The sequence below is a fragment of the Seriola aureovittata genome, chromosome 1 (assembly GCF_021018895.1).
Source record: "Seriola aureovittata isolate HTS-2021-v1 ecotype China chromosome 1, ASM2101889v1, whole genome shotgun sequence".
Classification (NCBI taxonomy): Eukaryota; Metazoa; Chordata; class Actinopteri; order Carangiformes; family Carangidae; genus Seriola; species Seriola aureovittata.
In genome coordinates this window covers 20314462-20332776 of record NC_079364.1, presented here as the reverse complement: position 1 = coordinate 20332776, position 18315 = coordinate 20314462, and the positions used below count along the sequence as shown (strand labels likewise).

Genomic DNA, 18315 nt, shown 5'->3' with positions numbered 1-18315 from the left:
AGTGGGAAAGTTTTCACAACAGCTTCATAATTTTCTAAATACAAAGTTCAACTCATTATCTTCTATTTGTATGAACAAGGACACGTCAGTATTGTTGCAGGGGAGACAGAAGGGAGGCTCACAAACAACTTTTTTCAATGGCTTTAACAGGAGACATAACAGGGGAAAAACCTCATCTCCTTATAACAATCTATAAGAACAAAGTGAAAAGAATTCAGCAAACAATTAATAAAACACCTTTCATCAGGCTGATAACAGTGGTACACAGTACTGATTCACACAAAAATCATTTTCATTCATTCATTTCTAATGTTCTGCTAAAAACCAATTAGGGAAAACAAATGAAAACATATCCTGTGCCTTCAGATGAAAGAAACACAAACCATCTGTGTGTGAAGATGACATTACTGACAGCAGCAACACAAACTCACCAGTTTCAAATCATCATTAGGGACCGATGAGTGAAAATAAATGGAAATAAACAACATATATCGATGAGCCAGATAATGGTATTCAGGAGAGTTAGGTTATAAAATAAGAAATCAAATTCTCTGTCAAAGCCTCCTTAAGAACAATGGTGATATAAGAAATGAGCAACATATCTGATGTGTGATGACAACAATCCAGCTCAGAAAACAAAAGATGCATTTCTTTTTTTCTTTACCACTTTGACTTGACATCCTTAGTATTATAAATAATTAAAACCATCTAAAGAGTAAATTTGAGGTTTTCTGAAAGATAGTCATCTGAACCAGCCAGACGACATGTGCAAATAAAAACAAGACTCAATCTACTATTCGTTATGTCCTGGGAAAACCTCATATCTCAAATGAATTTTCAGGTTCTGAGTGACACAGCATAAGAGAAAGATAATACTGTTTTATCCTAATCCGTTAAAATGCATAGGTAAGACACTTGAATCTTTCCTTTCTTTCTTTCTTTCTTTCCTTGCTGACAATTAAGATCTTTTTAAGATATGTGGTTTTTCTAGGGCATTTTTTATCGCATCCACTACAACAACAAATGAAAGGAAAAATAAAGAACAGGAAACCAAACATTACAATATGTTGCAATAACATAAAAACTATGGATGTCTAACTGGGCAAAAAGTGAGGTTAAGCAGTAAAATGCCCCCACTAAGACTAAAATCTGTTTTCAAACAATTAGAAGTAAGAGTTAAAAGACATTTAAAAGGCTGCTCTCATGGATAAAGTGTAAGCCTTTTTTCAGACCAAACCTTTCCCTGTTTGATAAGGAAATAACTTCTCCACACAAAGAAAGGTTATTTTTTTCTAACCAGGGCTCAAATTTCAGCAAATGTAAACACATTAGACGTACTATATGCTTAACAATAATGGCAAATGTTTTCGAGATGAGTCTTTAAAAAGACCAAGTGGTGGCAAAACCTTTCTAAGTACCAAAAATCTATTTTGAAAAAAAAAAAACAAATTTGACATTGAAAGTATTGACAGTCACAAACTAAGGATGGTGCCCAGAATCCCCCAAAACAGCAAACACACAGAGCTGGACTGACAGCACTTTAAATGATCAATCAATATCAAGGCGGTATTGATGAAGTGCACTGAATAAGTATAGTTTCCAACATTTGTATATCTCTCATTAATCAGTTATTGTTTTTTTCTTACTGAAATATTCCATACTTACAATTGGGTATTTTCTGTTAACCGATCTGTGCATAACTAATGTTCACTGACATGAACCTTTCACACTTTACCTGAAAACAGTGGATATTTGTTCAAATCAAATCAAATCATGTAAAAGATATGTTTAGTTGAGGACAAACAGAACCACGTGTGTTGAAATATTGTAATATAAAATTGTACCAGTCTCATGTGCAACATGTTAAACATTCTTCTGACAATATATACAAAGGTGCACTGTGTTCCTGTACATGTTGCATATGCTACAAAAAGCTAAAATTAGCTCATTGAAACCCATAAACAGATACTTTTACTCTTCAATGGCAGCCACATGAGCTTGCTGCAAGTCCATTGTCGGTAGTTACACAGAAAAGGGCAGCTACAGGACATTCATGTCAAATGTGTGCAGGGGGAAAGTACATATGGAGTAAAGCTGTACAGCTGCTTAAGAGTTCTTCAGCAACTAATTATCACATTACTTAACATCACAATTGTTACATGCAATGAAATTGTGTAACTTTCCCCCATGGGACATATTTGATGTGCCTGTTTGTCCATTAGCAGCTCAGTTTTGATAAATACCAAAATAACTCTTTCAATCTCTTATCTGACAATATACTGTATAAATGCCCCACAGATGACACAAAGCAAAGTTTAACAATGAACCCCAAACATTCATTCAAAGGTTTAAGACATGATTAAGACATAATGATTTCAATCCAAATAGAGGACCACAGAATGGTAAGCTCATTTTAAAATGTCATTTGTGATTTAAAAAAGTCAACAATAAAAGCAACACCAGTGGTTGCAGCAGTTTGTAAAATACCCATTGGGCCACTTCCCATTTGTGCAGTGCGTGGAGAGAGCATCCCTGTGCCCCCAGTTAACAAACTATACATTATATATTTCTTTTTTTTCTTTTTTATTTCTGTGGATTGCAGCTGTTATTATCTTGATCTTATTCTTAACTGAGATGACTTACATCTTTGGAGTCCAGTGTGAGTCAGTGAGGGTTTGTTTTCAGTCATAGCTGATTTACTTAACAGTGACTTTTGAAACTTGCTGACAGTGAACGTGCATATGGAGACAGCTCTTAGCTCGTTCAATAACAGCATTTCATCACATCAAAGTTTTAAACCTAGTTTGAGATTTAATGACGTATTTAATCTGGACAGAGGTGAGAAGGTTATAGGTGACTTCTTCCTCTTCTGCTCTTTATCTTTCAAACTAGGGTTGTAAAGGGACATCTGATCTATGACTTTTTGTCTCAGTGAACCCTGGAATTTTATCTGGATAATCATTTAACCAATTAGGCAGCATAATGGCCACAAACTCCACATGGCGGCAGGGACTGTAGCAGTTTCCTGGCACTATTACCTCGGAAAACATTGTCCCAGGAAGTAGCAGGAACTGCTGGAAACTACAGCGATAAACGGTAAGGCCAAGGGCTCCACAATGCTGACAAACTGTTTACTGCTATGACGCGGGGGCAAACCAGTGTTGGAGATGAGCTATCCCGCGCTGTATCTGGCCAATGTAGAAGTCTGCATTTCTGGAGAAGTCCTGACAGACGGAGGAGTGGGCATCTCCAAGAGCACAGTAAAGGGCGGTGCCACCCACACTGATCACTACAGTAACCAGACAAAGCAGGAAGAGAAGCAGGCAGGAGTCCCCACCGCCAACATCTACGGAGAAAGAGAGAGAGGGAGAGACAGAGGGAGTTGGAGGGAGGGTACACGGGGTCAGAATAATTTTGTGTACTGGGGAAGTGAGAATTTATCAACTATTTTGACCAGTGTGAAAATGGATTTGTACATTTGGTGTAGGTTAATCCTGCCATAGTGAGTTGGTTTACTAGTTCTGTGTATAAGGGGGGTTTGTATCTCTGAATCGTAGACAATAAACACACACACACCCTGCTCATAGTCATCTCCAGGAACTTTGAAGTGGACTCGTCTTTTGGCAGTGGGTTTGTCAGGCCGGGGCTCTGAACTGGGAGGCATGCTCACATCGTCCACACACACACTCCGCTTCTTCAATATGGACACCAGGCCAGAAGCAGGAGACATCTGCAAAGAAAAATAAAAAAAAGAGTTGAAGACTTGTTGAGAACTACAGACACACATATTAACATACACACAATTTCTATTTACAACAAATACAATTTAATCTATTCATCTTCACGGACAAGGGTGCACCTCCAGATGTCCACCAGGTGTCAGTACACCACATAACCAGCAGTACTGAACTTTAACCCTTACTTTCAATGCCACCTCCCATAGATTTACTATCACACAGTACCAGGCAACACTTTCCCATGATAGCAGTTATGCACATTTGACCATGATCATCCGACGCTTATTGCAAAAGTTTAAAATACAAATTACAGTAACAAATGACCTTTGGTCAAGTGGTGGCAGACATTTCGCAATACTTCTGTTTATTGTTACATCATGTAGTAATAATATCGTCATCCACCTGCTGCCTCTTGATTCCAAGTATTACAGCTACCACGGCTTATAGAATATTTCCCTAACTGCTCTACATCCTGTATTTGATAAAAGCAGGCCACTTCTCTAGTTGCCACTGTACCAGCTCTTTTCTGTCTCTGCCATCTCTCTGCAGCTATCTCTCTTTCATTTATGTCTCTTCCCGTTCTTCTCTTTCACATTTAAGATTTTGATTTAACTTTGAAATTATGAAAAGTAAAGACACCATCAATAATAAATCTGAAAAAAATAATAAAATAGACTCTTTTTTTATCCCCACTGGAGACAGATATGAAACCAAATTCAGGAATCCATCCATACTTACAGTGGTTACATCAGAATAACAACACAACAATCCTGCTAAATGCCAACATTGCAAGTGCATGACACACTGCACAACACTTTCTATTCTCCTACTTTTCTTTCATAGTCTAATTCTCTCAGTATACAAGAGTTAAATGTCATATTGCCTTCCATATCCGCGAAACAAATCCATCATCTGAGACTCACAGTAATGGCTAGGTAATATCATTAGGTCTGCTACAACAGGGCACTGTGTTGTCCATTATAAAGGGCCTGGATGGGCAGTTACAGTCAAACAGAAACCTTGAAATGGTCGTCAACTCGCAGTTTGAAGTTTTTGAACATTTTTAACTGTGTTTGTGGTTCTACCAGTGTGTTTTTCTTGAGTTCAAGAGTGATTACATTCATGCTTAGGTTGAAAGGAAAACAAAATGTGACAAATCGTGCCAGGTTAAATACATATCTGTACATATAATCTTAACTCTACATACCTACATCAGCATTCATGCAAATCAGTCAACAAATGGCCAAAAATACTCAACAAATTAAATCCATGGAACATAACTTTCCCTTAATTATCAACAGAAAAGCGCACCTCCTCTACAGTGATGAGTTTAGCCAAGTCGTCCAGTGAGGCAGCTTCTCTAATGATGTCAGCTTGCTCTACTTCGTACTCCTCCTCCTCTTCCTCCTCACGCTGCTCCTGTTGCTTTATATGAGCCTCCTGAGGAAGGTAGGCCTCCTGGTTCAGGCAGGTTTTAGCACTCTCCTGCAGCGATTGTGGAATGCAGTTATAACTTAAATATTTATATACAGTTGTGAAGACAGTAATCCGATTTGTTTCTCTACTCTGGTGGGTTGTAATCTGGAACAGAGGAAGTGATTTTACATTTCCAGCAATGGTTTATTAATATAAATACAGGAAGTGAGTAGTTAGCATGAGCTGCAATAGCCACCATCACTTCAGAAACCTAGAGAAACGAAAAACCTCAACTGAGGAAAACAAATATGAAACTGATCCTGCTACTGCTGACAGTTTAACTTTAAGTGATCTCAGGAAAGTGTAAAATCACTCCCAAAACAAACAAACTAGGACCTCACAGATAACATAAATGACAGACATTACTTTAAACTATTTATTTTTTTATATTTACTATTACTAGTTTTGGTATTTATCATTTTATATTTCAAAGCTAAATTATTAGTATCTTAAGTAGCCAACACATTTGGATATATTGGATATATACCTGTGTCTCCTCATGTAGTTCCCGGTGCAGCTGTTGTGCCCCCACCTCTGCCCCACTGACCAGGGTCTCCACTGGCAGAGCTTTCCTACAAAAAGCAGAGTCTCTTTCCTTCTGCTTTTCCTCTTCTTCTTCCTCTCCCTCATCTTCCATTTCTAAAGCCTCTGCTGCCTCCTCCACGTCCCTCTCCTCTTCTTCCCTTTTTGCCTCCTTTCCCTCTGCTGGACCTAAATCTCCTCCCTGCTGCTCTGCAGGCTTGGACTGATCCATTTCTCCAGCTGTAGAGGGGTGCAGACCATTTCCTATGGCTGAAATGGTATGTCCTACCCCTCCCTCTGCCTCTCTTCCCTCTCTGTTGCTGCGGTGCTTGTCAGTCAGCTGAGATCCATGGAAACCATCCCTCACGTCTAATTCCCTGTCTGGGTCATCCCCGTCCTTTTCTAAGGTCTCAGGGGAAATGAGCCTATCAGCCAAATTAATGGAGGGTATGACTGGATCACTGCTCTGAGAGCGGGAGGAGTCTTTGGCTCTCTGCTCTATCCCTCCGTCAACCTGATGGGCTGGATGAAAAAAAAAAAAATAGAGAGTAGAGTGGGTTTTGGTGGGGTGGGGTGGGGTGTGGAGTGTGGTAGAAATAGTGGTAGATATTAAGAAGGACATACAGAAAAAAAAACAGAGAAAGGTTTTAAGCAGAAAATAAAGACAGTTGATGAATTAAAACAGCTGTACGTAAGACCAGGGTGAAAGTGTTTAGTCCGCGTGGGCCAGTCTTTTCTACTAGAATCATAATAAATGCTCTACACTGACAGTGATTTTCTTACTACAAGCAGGGAGAACTGCTCTAAAATATAAACACACATGGGTCATTGTGATCTTCAATAGACTGATATAAACCTTTTCCATGTATTCACTGAGACATGAGTATGAAGCATGTAGGATTTTCCTAAAAGATGAACTGCTTACTGGAAGAAAAAAAAGCACCAGTCTCTCCTTGGTTCATTAATTAGTAGAATACCAAACCAGGTGCCTTTAGTGACAAACACATACACACAGTATGAAATAAAACTGCCCTAATGTCTGATCAATATAACGGCCACTGAAGACATACAAAATGTCCAAAGGTTAAAATTCTCATGGCTTAAGTAACAGCTCTCGTCAGCATACCAGTGGTTTTGCATTCAACAACAAACTGCACATGAATTACATCATAACCAACCACTTTACAAAGTATTGCACAGGGCAAAGGTCAAAGCTTATTGCTGACCTGAGGACTGATTACTAACTTTCTCCAAAACTTTCAACTGAATCAAGAGATGCAGAAGTTCTTTGTCCTTTCAGCTGAAAGCTCTGAAAAAGCTAGTAGGTGGACCTTAACTTAGGACATTCCTAGTTTGGTTTGGTTGGCTGCAATGTAAAATGTAAGTGGTTTGTAATCAATGTAGTAAACATGCAAAATCACCAACAGTACTCTCTGACATAAACACACCCACTCTGTCACAAACTCACTCACTCACCTAAAGTACATGAAGCCGGTGCACCACCTTCTTCGAGTGTAGGCCTCAAAAAGTCCAGAGATTCACACTGTACATACACACAAATACACAAAGAAATAAATATCTGCAGAAATACACAACAAAATGTATATACACTGTATGCTTTAGTAATGTGTAAGTTATACATTACTGGAGAACATGAAAGGTCATTTACACATTAGATGTACACTATAAATAATTGAAATAGATATTTTACATGTAACATGTTAATATGGCATCAGTGAGTCACTTGAAAAGCAAACCACACAGTCATTCTGCCACACACACACACACACACACACACACACACACACACACACACACACACACACACACACAAAATGATGAATGATGAACATCTTACCACAGCATCTCTAGCCCTTGGTCTATGAACAGAAGAGAGAAAGAGAGACAGAGTGAGAGGTCTGTTCTTGGTTTTAGTAAATGAAGACGTGAAAGATGGGTGACCGTTCTCTACTCTCCCAATCTAATATTAGCCCAAACACATTTCCCTGGCTATTACAAAGTGTGTGTGTGTGTGTGTGTGTGTGTGTGTGTGTGTGTTACGTGAGGTGAAACCCTAGTAGTGTGATGGCTCAAGTGTCTGAAAGTGTACCAGCCGCAGAGGGCCATATGTTTTAACTATCACTGCAGTGCTCACCACTCACAAAGATATACATGCTAACAGTCATATAAACAGATACATACACACTGACGCCACCTGTCTGGGAGCATAAAGAATGTGCAGGTGTGTATGATGTGAAAGTATGTGTGTCCGGCAGGTATGATACATTGAGGACTTATTAAATATTGAAAAATGCCAAGGTGGGCTTCATTTGACTAATTTGTTACACTTGCATGGGTACACCCAACAACAGACGCACATAAAACACTCATCCCCAAACAATACACACAAATTCTCTATTATAGACACACAGTAGAATATAGTAATATGTTAATTAATTAATTAATCATTCTGTTGTGAAATCAACATTTTCTGGAATATTGCAACAACTTGTGAACATGTCACCTTACAGTAAACAAGTATATTTCCCAAAGTGTTGGATTACTATGTAAACCCACAAACTATTTTAAAGTCAACTTGATTTCAACAGAACAATAGATATCACATATTGCAAGTTCCTCTTGATGCTCTGAGAGCAATCTTGAGACCATAAAGGCAGAACAGACAGACAGACAGACAGACAGACAGACAGACAGACAGACAGACAGACAGACAGGCAGGCAGGCAGGCAGGCAGGCTGGCAGGCAGGCAGGCAGGCAGGCAGGCAGGCACACAGACACGCACGCAGACTGACCGACTGTGCGTCTGGCAGATATGTTTAAGAGTGTCCAGATGTTGGGTTGCCAGGTCGGAGGAAGTCATTTTAGACTGACTCTCTGAGAGAGATGGAGAGACACACAGATACACAGACTGTAAAGAGCATGGTCATAACTGTGAGGAAGCCTCTAAGAGCCTAAATGTTTCCTGAAGGAATTTGCATTATATGATCACTGAAACCATACTAAATATACATTGGAGTCCAATAGAGGAGAAACACATACTGTGGAGCAGTTTTATACTTGATGACAATGACAAGGATGACATTCAGTAATATGTTAAGTAACCCCTAAGTCTCAATTAAATAGTTTCTATTTAGTTTATTAGTTTAAACCCTGCTGGTTAAGAGAGTATCCAGAGGAAGAAAGAATATAAAGGTTAATCATATTAAATTTATATTATGAATATTACAGAAAGTGTACACTACATTTGTAAATGTGTGCATCTGATGTACGTGTTCTGTGTGTTACCCCACTGCTCCTGTAGTGTATTCAGGTTGTCCAAAACTCTCTGGTGATAGAGTCTCTCTAATTGGATGCACCATAATGCCCGATGGTCTAAACATCACAGGTTAAGGAACACAGAACTAAATAAACACACACACACACACACGATACAAAATGAGACACAAATGAATGCCAAATGTGAAGAAATTCCCTCAAGGCGTTACCAAGACATCACGTTCACGATAATGGGACGTACAGATCGACAACCCGAAGAAAAATTTAAAAATAATAAAAAAAGGTGAGACTGGAAAAATAGGAGGACAAAGAGATTCAAAATAAGGAGGAGTCGACGAAATCTAGTCAGGGAGAAAGGATGTAGTGTCTCATGTTTATGGATACGAGCAGCCAAAACACAATCCTTCTTTGAAATGGCTCAATGCTTTCTCTCTCTCTCTCTCTCTCTCTAACTAACTCTCTATACATACATTACATAGCTAAGCTAGCTTTCCCTTCCCTTTGATTCTTTCATTTCTTCCCTCCCACTGTTTCTCTTCCCTCTGATTAAACCTCTGTCAAATATCAGATTCTTTCTCATACTTGCTCTGCTGCCTTTCCTCTTCCCATTCATGCATCCCTGTCCCCTCCTCCTACTACGTTTTACACTTTGAGAGTGTAAGTGTTTGAGTGAATTTGTATGAGAGTATCTCATTTTGTGTGAGTCTGTAAATTATGCATGTACTATACAGTGACATTTCTATTTAAAAAAAGAAGGTTTTGGGTCTACATATTGAACCATAAGAAAAAATACTGATAAGTGATAAAACCTGTTTTGATTTTTCCCTGTATAACTTTCTGTAATTCTACTAAAATCTACTGTCTCTTCCTCGCTTCCTTTTCTCCTTCTGTGCAGTGTTTCCTCTTTTCCCCTTTTCTTTTCCACTCTTTTCTTCTCTGTCTATTCTATGTCTTGCTCTCTTTCTGCGTGAAATAACACAGATTAAAAAACATACTCTAGTAGTAAATAGCCAAAACAGGAAAATACTTGCATGGACAAGTAGCATGGTGAATGCACAGGAAATAAGTGCATGACACTCTTTGCACAAATTAAAATAAAAGCTGCCCTTCCCCCCGACACAGACACACACACACACAGGGTGATAAGGATACAGTCTTCCTGAAGGACAAAAGCCTCGGCAATCTGCAAAGAGACAGAGAGATTAAAAACTTAAATAAAATGCATGCTTACATCATTTATAACCAAAAACTATCTTTTTATCACATCAGTTACGTCACAAAAGCTATCAGGGGACCTGTGGCTAAAGAGGGGTTTAAAACCAGACTGAGACTATTCCTCACGTGGGTCCTGAGCAGGACACAGGATTAGTCAAATAAAGATAGGATCTGACCAAATATGGGAAAACAGGCAGAAAATACACCAATATAGAGCATCAAAATACCATACTAAACAAAGCTGTAATATAGTTACTGTACTGCTACAGCCGCAATAACTTCATAATCCAATCTCAGAAACAATACAACAGTTAAGCAAGTCCACTGCATTAAGGAGAGACTGAAAATGAGAGTGAAAAGAAAGACAGACAGAAAATGAGACACTGTGGTCGACACTCTACCTTTCTTCAGCAAGTGTTGCTGTCATGCTGCTCAGCTGATCACAGAACAAGAGAAGTGTGTGTGTGTGTGTGTGAGAGAGAGGGAGGGATGCAGAGAGAGAGAGAGAGAGAGCGAGAGAGCGAGATAGAGAGAGAGAGAGAGAGAAGAGGAAGGGAGGGCACATAAGGCTCTTGTATTTCTAATAAAGTGAGGGGCGGTGCAACGTCTGAATGACCTCTCTAGGTAACTACTGTACTGACATGGTCCAGATAAAGTTGGAAAGAAGAGTTAAAATCTGTTGTTTTTTTTTATATAGTTATAAATCAGTTATATCACATATATCCACAAAAAGTAAAGTCCAATTTTAAGATTCAGGAACTTTTTTTCCTCAAGAACATGACAACCAAGATTATGCAAATGTGAAAATAAATATCCATTTACTTATGAAAATGTATTTTCCCCGTAATATTGTTGAGAATGTTTCTGATTTTGGCACCTTATGTGTGTGGCCCTTTAAACTCAATATAATGAATAAGATTGATTAAACTACGTGTAATGCATTAATTTTTTTCATTTTTCTGGATAAAATATGCCCTCAATAGTCTCAAGTCAGTCCTCAAGTCTGAACAATTTGTCCTTTCTTTGCTCCTCCTCGCTGGGTTTCTCTCCAGCCATTCATATTCATGCAAATGGTGCTGGCTTTGAAAACTCTAGTCATTTGCCCCTCCTCTCCCACTTTACCAAAACTAGTTTTTAGTTTATTCTAACAACCAAAATAGCTTAATGCACAATTATATAGAGATTTTAAACTAAAAATAGTAATACATAAATTCAATTCCATTTTTTAACCTGGCCGTTAGTGTTGTATTGTAATATATACTTACAGGTGAGCATATCATTAGTGTAACATATTCACCATTGTCAATGTAGTGACTGTGGACCTGCCCATGAATGCCCTTTATGAACCTTTATAATCAGAGTTCAAATGGGGCAAGTAAATACAAGCTTCAAACTGTGCTTTTTGAACATCTGAATGACTTATCAATCGAATTAGTCACGTCTCTTCCAAACAAGAAACACAAGAGCAGAATGCATGAACACAGTCATCACAATCTGAGTTGTTGCGATATAGGTTTGCAGCGTAAAAGACCGTCTTAAAAGGGTATTGGATTACTGATCTTTAATAAGACCTCCAAATTGAAAGTGTCATTGAAAGTGCTGCTTCTTAGAAACCTTTTCCCCATACACTACCATTACCATAATAGAGAAGTTACGACCTGACTGAGAAATCATTGGCTACAATATTTCCAAAAAGGTTTGTTAAAAAATAGTTGAATGCACAGTCATGTGTCACAGTATAAAATAAATATATAAATAAATCACTCGACACTTCCCCTCTCTCTTTTTCACACACACACACACACACACACACACACACACACACACACACACACACACACACACACACACACACACACACACACACACACACACACACACACACACACCTGTTTGCCTGGAAGTAAGCATAGCTCAGGTGAGCCATTTATAAATCAAACTGACAGAAATATTTGCACACCATATAACATACATGTCCAGTCATGCAGGCCTGTGTGTGAGAGAGAAACAAGCACAGAAGACAGAGTGTGGTTTTTTATGTACTGTGCATGTGTCTCATTGTATGTGTGTTATGTGTGCATGTCAGTGTTTGTAGCACAGGCACTGAGGACACCCATGCCTTAGGGTACAAAGTGCCATTCGGATTACAGGGTTGAGTGGATGATGGTGATTTAATAACTAGTGTGAGATCAAGAGTTTAAAGAGACTGAAACGTCAAAAAGACACCAAGAAACTACTTTTAGAAACCTTTAAAGAGAAGAGTGTTTTCAAATATGTGAGTGGTGGGGCTACACAGCTCAAAGTATCTGTCATATGCCACATATAAGACAGGTGGGTTACCTGGTGAAGGTAATGTGGAAAGTGAGTGTCATCTCCTCTTTGTGCTAACTGCTCAAGAGACTCCAGCAGAGCAGGCCTTGGAATAGGCCCAGTAGCGCAGGTGGAGACTGAGAAAGAAGTGGGCACTGGCATGGAAGTAATGTGTTCCCAATTTGAGGTTATAGGTCCTGTGGTAGAAGTGGATTCTGTTCCAGTAGTCGTAGGCCCTGTGGTGGAGGCAAGGGGTCCTGTTGTTAGACTCATGGGAGTGGAAGCAACAGAACTGTTGAGCCTTGTGGTGCAAGCAGTTACTGTAAATGTCTCTGCAGTTGAGGTGATAGGTCCTGTATATGAACTGGCAAGCCCATGACTGAAGATGGGCTCTGTAGACGAGGTAAAATGTTCTGTAGCGGAGTCAGTATTTTTTGCTATCCTGTCTGTAGCTTCTGTGATACATGTAGGCCCAGTGGGGCTGGTGGACCTTACATCTGAGGTTACAGTTAGTGTAGCAGAATCTATAGGCCCTGTGGTGAAGGCAACTGATCCAGTGTTGGACATATGAGAGTCCACTTTGACATCACTCTGACTGAATTCCACAGGACTGATGGGATGTGCAGTTTCTGGACTGATCCCTGGAACGACAGGGGAGGTAGGCTCTGGACTGGTTCCAGGGCTGAAAGGATATGGAGTCTCCAACAGACTGCCTACAAAGGGAAAAAACAGTGGCAACCAAAAAAAGAGATGAGAAAGACAGAGAATGACTAGGGCACAGTGAACCTGCTGAAACAAGATGACTTACAAACATACAGATGTGACTATGGGAATGGTGCTGAGCAATGTATAAGTCTGTAAAAGTAAAAGTGTGAAGACCTGAGCTCTATAAAATGACTTTGTTTGGTTTTGACAAACACTGACAATTACTGACAATTGTTACAAATAACAATATCAGGGTAGTGCCAAAGACTTTGTGTGTGTCTTTGTGTTTCCAGTCTATGATTTTTCTGATCTCCTCTACTACTTCATTGCTGTGTGGTCCTCTCATCTCTCTCCTCAAATTCCTTTTCTCCCTTTCATGCCACACAAAGCCTCCATCCATCTTATTGGTCCCATTTCACTCTCTAGATGTTCTTTTTCAGTGATGTGATCAGAAACCCGAGACAGCCTGACCTCAATCTAAAATGCTGATCGATTAAAAAACACACACAAAAGGCATTATAACTGTCACTAAGCCGGACTGACCACAGTGCTAGCCTTCACTGTCGTTTCTTGAACTATCACACTATCAAACTAATTTTCTGAATAATTATTTAGTTAATATTTGTGAAAAAGTGTCTGCAATAGTTAAAAATCCCAGGCAAACAATTTCCATACTACATTTGTTGGAGGATTAGAATTTTTGTTGTTTAACCTCAAATAAGACGTAAATTATGTACAACTCATTGCACAGTAAAAAAAACAATATTAAAGTAAGAAGCAAAAAATTGAAACAACACTGTGTGATGGTGTACGTCCATATACTATAATATCATTATATGGACATACAACACACAGTGTTGTTTCAAATTCTCTTTCAATATATATGTATGTATGTTTCCTACCAGTTTCTGAATACGAAGAATCGGTCATGGGAGTGTCTGGAGACTGGCAGCGTATTAGACCGCTTAATTCCTCTGAGTCCTCCACTTCTTCTTCTTCTTTCATTACCTCATCAATGTCTTCTACTTGATCCTCCTCTCTGCCTCGTCCTGTGTATCCCTCCTTCCCCTGTTCCCCCTCCTCGTCCTTCCCGTTATTGTTGGAAGAGGTTTTTTGGATGAGCCTGCGTCCCGCCCCCTCTTCATCTTGTGAAGGAGAAAGACTTTGACTCTGTGCAAGTGAGTTCGTCTCATTGAGGTTTCGAGTTTGGGCAGTGAGAGCTTCAGGGTTGGGTAGGTTATCACAGAGGTCAACCCCACCCACAGGAACGTGTGACATTACTCTGCCCTCCCTCTCAAACTGACCTGGAGATCAAAGAAATAATGTATTAAAATAAATAATTAGTTTAAATTACAATAGAGATAAAGTAAGAAATTAAACTGAATTCCTATACAGCATGAATGTCATTTCATTGGACCCCATATTTATAGGCAACACAGTCAACTGCAACTTGAGACAAACCAACCACAGCATAGAAAAAAAAAAAACAGCCATTCTCATTCTCCAGAGCTTTACTTTCACTGTAACTCACATCCAATCAGAGTTTATATTGTGGTTTTGATGTTGCTGTTCTTAAATATGTTGAGCTTATATTTTATATATGAAATATATATTTTAGAGAAATTTGAACGCTCACCACCATGATCCATTGGGCTTCACTCTCACAATGTCTGACCTTTCAACCCTGAAGGTCAGTGCCACCTGTTAGACAAGCCCTTCTTCAAGCCTGAGACAAAACACAGATACGAAACAAGTTTAACATCATTCCCAAGCTGTCAAACAAACCCTAGGGCTTAAAGAACGCAAACAAGCGTATTCATGTACATGGTGATTAGAGATTGTTTGGACTTCAAAACACTTTCACTAACTCTTAAGACACAAACCTGCATATTATAGAAAAATACCTGAAAACTGTACAAGTCCTAAACATCATCTACTTGCCAACAAGGTTAAAACTCAAAGAGCAAGTTATATGTCAAGAATGAGAATGAAAATTTGAGAGAACAGCTTTTGCATCACCAGTAAAACAACAACTAAGACTTTAGATATTAAGTACAGTGAGAAAGACTGAGATACAAAAAAAAGGTAGACAACGACAGTAAGACACTTACGAGAAAGATTTATGACATGGAGACTGCAGTGTCAGCGTAAACCCAGTGTAGAAAAGAAAAAGTAAAATACCTATGGGAGACAAGCATGGCAATATATACATTAACAAATTATATACTGTCTACCCGTATTTACATACATGAGGCAGACAAAATATTATAACCAACAATACAGTGTAATCCAAAACAACACTACAAACCTCAAAAATTATTACATAATTAAATCAACACTTCTCTGACAGTGAAAAATAAATTCTCAAAGACAGGATTTATGCAGGTTTGTTGTTTGCAATAGATTGTGCAGGTGTACAAAGATAAAAAAGTGTACACTGTAAACCAGTATTGTGCAATAATATGCTTTTTCATTTTAGTGCCACACTTCAGTTGGCTCAGCAACAAACTGAACACAAAATCTGACATTGCAAAAAACCTGTTTTTTGACAAAGTTTTGTCATGTTGTGAATATAAATAACTGCATCTCCTGCAAATGAGACTGCTGCCAGTGCCTTAACTTTTCTGTCTAACATTTGAATCATGTGCAAACTCCTTCCAATCAGTGTCTGGACCTATGCAATTTAAACACACACAGTCTGCATTCAGGTCTGTGAGACAACAATTATTTAGGGAATGTAATTTGACATATTGCAGTCTGCAGTCAAAAGTACTTCCCATTTTCAACATACACATCTTACAGTACCCTCATAGGTAATCCTATGACAACAGCGATTTAACATACAAAACAGTTTTTTATAGATTTTGGTGATATTTTGAAGCCACAAGATGGTGAAATCTAAATCCTGCACAAACAAACACAGCCCGGCTAATGAAAGCCTATCTCAGAGGAATAATGCAGTCCTGGTTTCCTGCAGCACTGTGCTAATTGTTCTTCCTGTAACCCTGTGTTGCCCTGAGAGAGACTCTGACCAAACATTTAGAAAGAAAAAAAGAAAGCCAGGACAATTGCACCTTGCACAATTTTGGTTCTTTGTGTCCATTTTATTATTAAGGCCCTTAGTGACATTTGCACATAAAATATGGTAATAGACAAGTGTCCCAGAGAAATGCCTTGGTAGATGAATCCATGAACAAAATCAGCCCTGAGACCTGCTGTCTCCAAAGGGGAGTGAGGGAATACATAATCATCTTGCTATTAGGTTGCATAAGATCTATATATTTAAACAGCACCTACTGGATACATGCTATACCCCACTGGGGAGCAAAGTCTGCTTTCTTTGATATTAACATGCCTCTGAGATCAGACTAGAACCAAGTAGAGGCTATTTTGGGGTCCAATTACACCAAGCTGAATGTCCCTCTGGAAGTTAAAACAGTCCCAGACTATGACAAACACCCTTGACATTAAGGCTTATGCAAGAACAACCTCCAGATTACACACACACACACACACACACACACACACACACAAACACACACAGGTGTCACTGTACCTACCAGACATCTTTATTATGCTTTGTAGAGTTTTTTTTTTTAATCTACAGTTTAATTTCCTCTCCCACAGAGCCATCTGTCCATACAACCATCTATCACCTCCTCTTTTTGTCTGTGCCCTCCTCCAGAGGCGACCATGAATAATGAAACACATGAGAGTGGACAAACGAAGAAGGGAATTCAGCCAAAAGGACAAACACAAAGGTGGAAGAAACAGACCCTGTCCTGTGAGAGGCCACTGTTAAGATTTGAGACAGACAGCAGAGCCACAGACAGGAACATAGCTTAAAACAACATGAAACCTACTAACATATTCTGTGAGACAGACAGAGTACCAGGTCATGTTTACATTGTGATCTTGTATAAATTACTTAAATATCACAAAAGAAAATCTGGCAAGCCAGCAAACGAGACGTAAAATATATGCAGTGATGGCACCTTAGTCATTCAGAGATGTGGGGGGGTTAGTGTTGGCTGGACATCAGTTCAGGCCAGAAAGTCTCCAGCTAAATTACAATGTGTGTACTAACTAGGAAAGTTTGACTCGCCGCTATGCCTATATATATTTAACGTCACCTGGGCAAGTTATCCACTCTAGGTCAAAACACCGCAAATGACAGTCAGTGACGGCAGACTGCGTCTGTCATTTCCCCTGTAATATAACTTACACAGATGCAGCTAACACTAATTGCTTGGTGACGTTAGTTGTCTCATTAACCGAGCTAGATTTGGTTTTTAATAAAAAGCTAATTAGCCTGACTCGCCTTAACTGTAATAACACTTGAAACATTAGCTTGGTCGCTACCGCTACGGTTCAAGCACAGTGCTGGTTTGACATTACCCCTCTTGACAGGCTTTAGCCGTTTTCGTCAAATTGCAATAAAACGTCTGAGCAGAGCCAAGTTAATGACCGGCTAGTTAACGTTAAACCAACGCTAGCTGAATATTAATACCTAACCGCAAGGCTACGGCGACAAAATACTGTTAACGTTATAGTATGTTGCTGTTGCTAGCTAACGTGAGCTAGCCGAGTACAGGAGAAACATCTGGGCAGTACACCGCGGAGAAAACCTTAAAAACATACACCTTCGTTTGCTTTACGTAAATGCGATAGCTTTCATATTATTAGACTTCTGCCAGTCCTGCCAGACACAACAGTAAAACGATACTTACGGCTGAAAATGTTGCATGAACGGTAAAAGCTCGGGCATCAGACACCTTGCTGTGGATGTTGTTGTAATGACTGTAAGTGTCACCGACAGACAGACAGGGGTCGTTGCTACCGCTGTCATCAGGCCTGCTGCTGCAAAACCTACGGACACCAGATCCACTGTCGCCACCTTCTGTCTCTTCATTGTTAGTACGTGGATTTTGTTCAACGAGCATTTCTTAGTACACTGCCACCAGCTCAATTCCAGTGCCTTTTCTCTCACTGACCTATTTTCACCTCAAGGTGCTGGCAAACCCGGCTGTTTACAGCGCTTTGGGGATAGCTA

The 18315-nt window shown here is 39.4% G+C and overlaps 1 protein-coding gene across 2 annotated transcripts; it reads right to left on the bottom strand.

Moving 5' to 3' along the window:
• Window positions 1-225: 225 nt before the first annotated feature.
• cnsta (consortin, connexin sorting protein a) lies at window positions 226-18108 on the bottom strand. 2 transcript variants are annotated; one of them, XM_056377036.1, is made up of 14 exons: window positions 17993-18099; window positions 15374-15443; window positions 14899-14988; window positions 14165-14566; window positions 12588-13270; window positions 10185-10215; window positions 9042-9128; window positions 8549-8630; window positions 7594-7615; window positions 7212-7278; window positions 5701-6257; window positions 5049-5222; window positions 3577-3730; window positions 226-3346 (listed from the first exon to the last, which is right to left on the bottom strand). In XM_056377036.1, exons 3-14 carry the CDS (start codon window positions 14909-14911, stop codon window positions 3138-3140), a joined length of 2481 nt encoding a protein of 826 aa, XP_056233011.1. In that variant the 5' UTR covers window positions 14912-14988; window positions 15374-15443; window positions 17993-18099; the 3' UTR covers window positions 226-3137. The 2 variants fall into 2 exon arrangements, with proteins under 2 accessions (XP_056233011.1, XP_056233020.1); XM_056377045.1 differs by lacking the exon at window positions 15374-15443 and having other exon boundaries at window positions 17993-18108.
• Window positions 18109-18315: the final 207 nt, after the last annotated feature.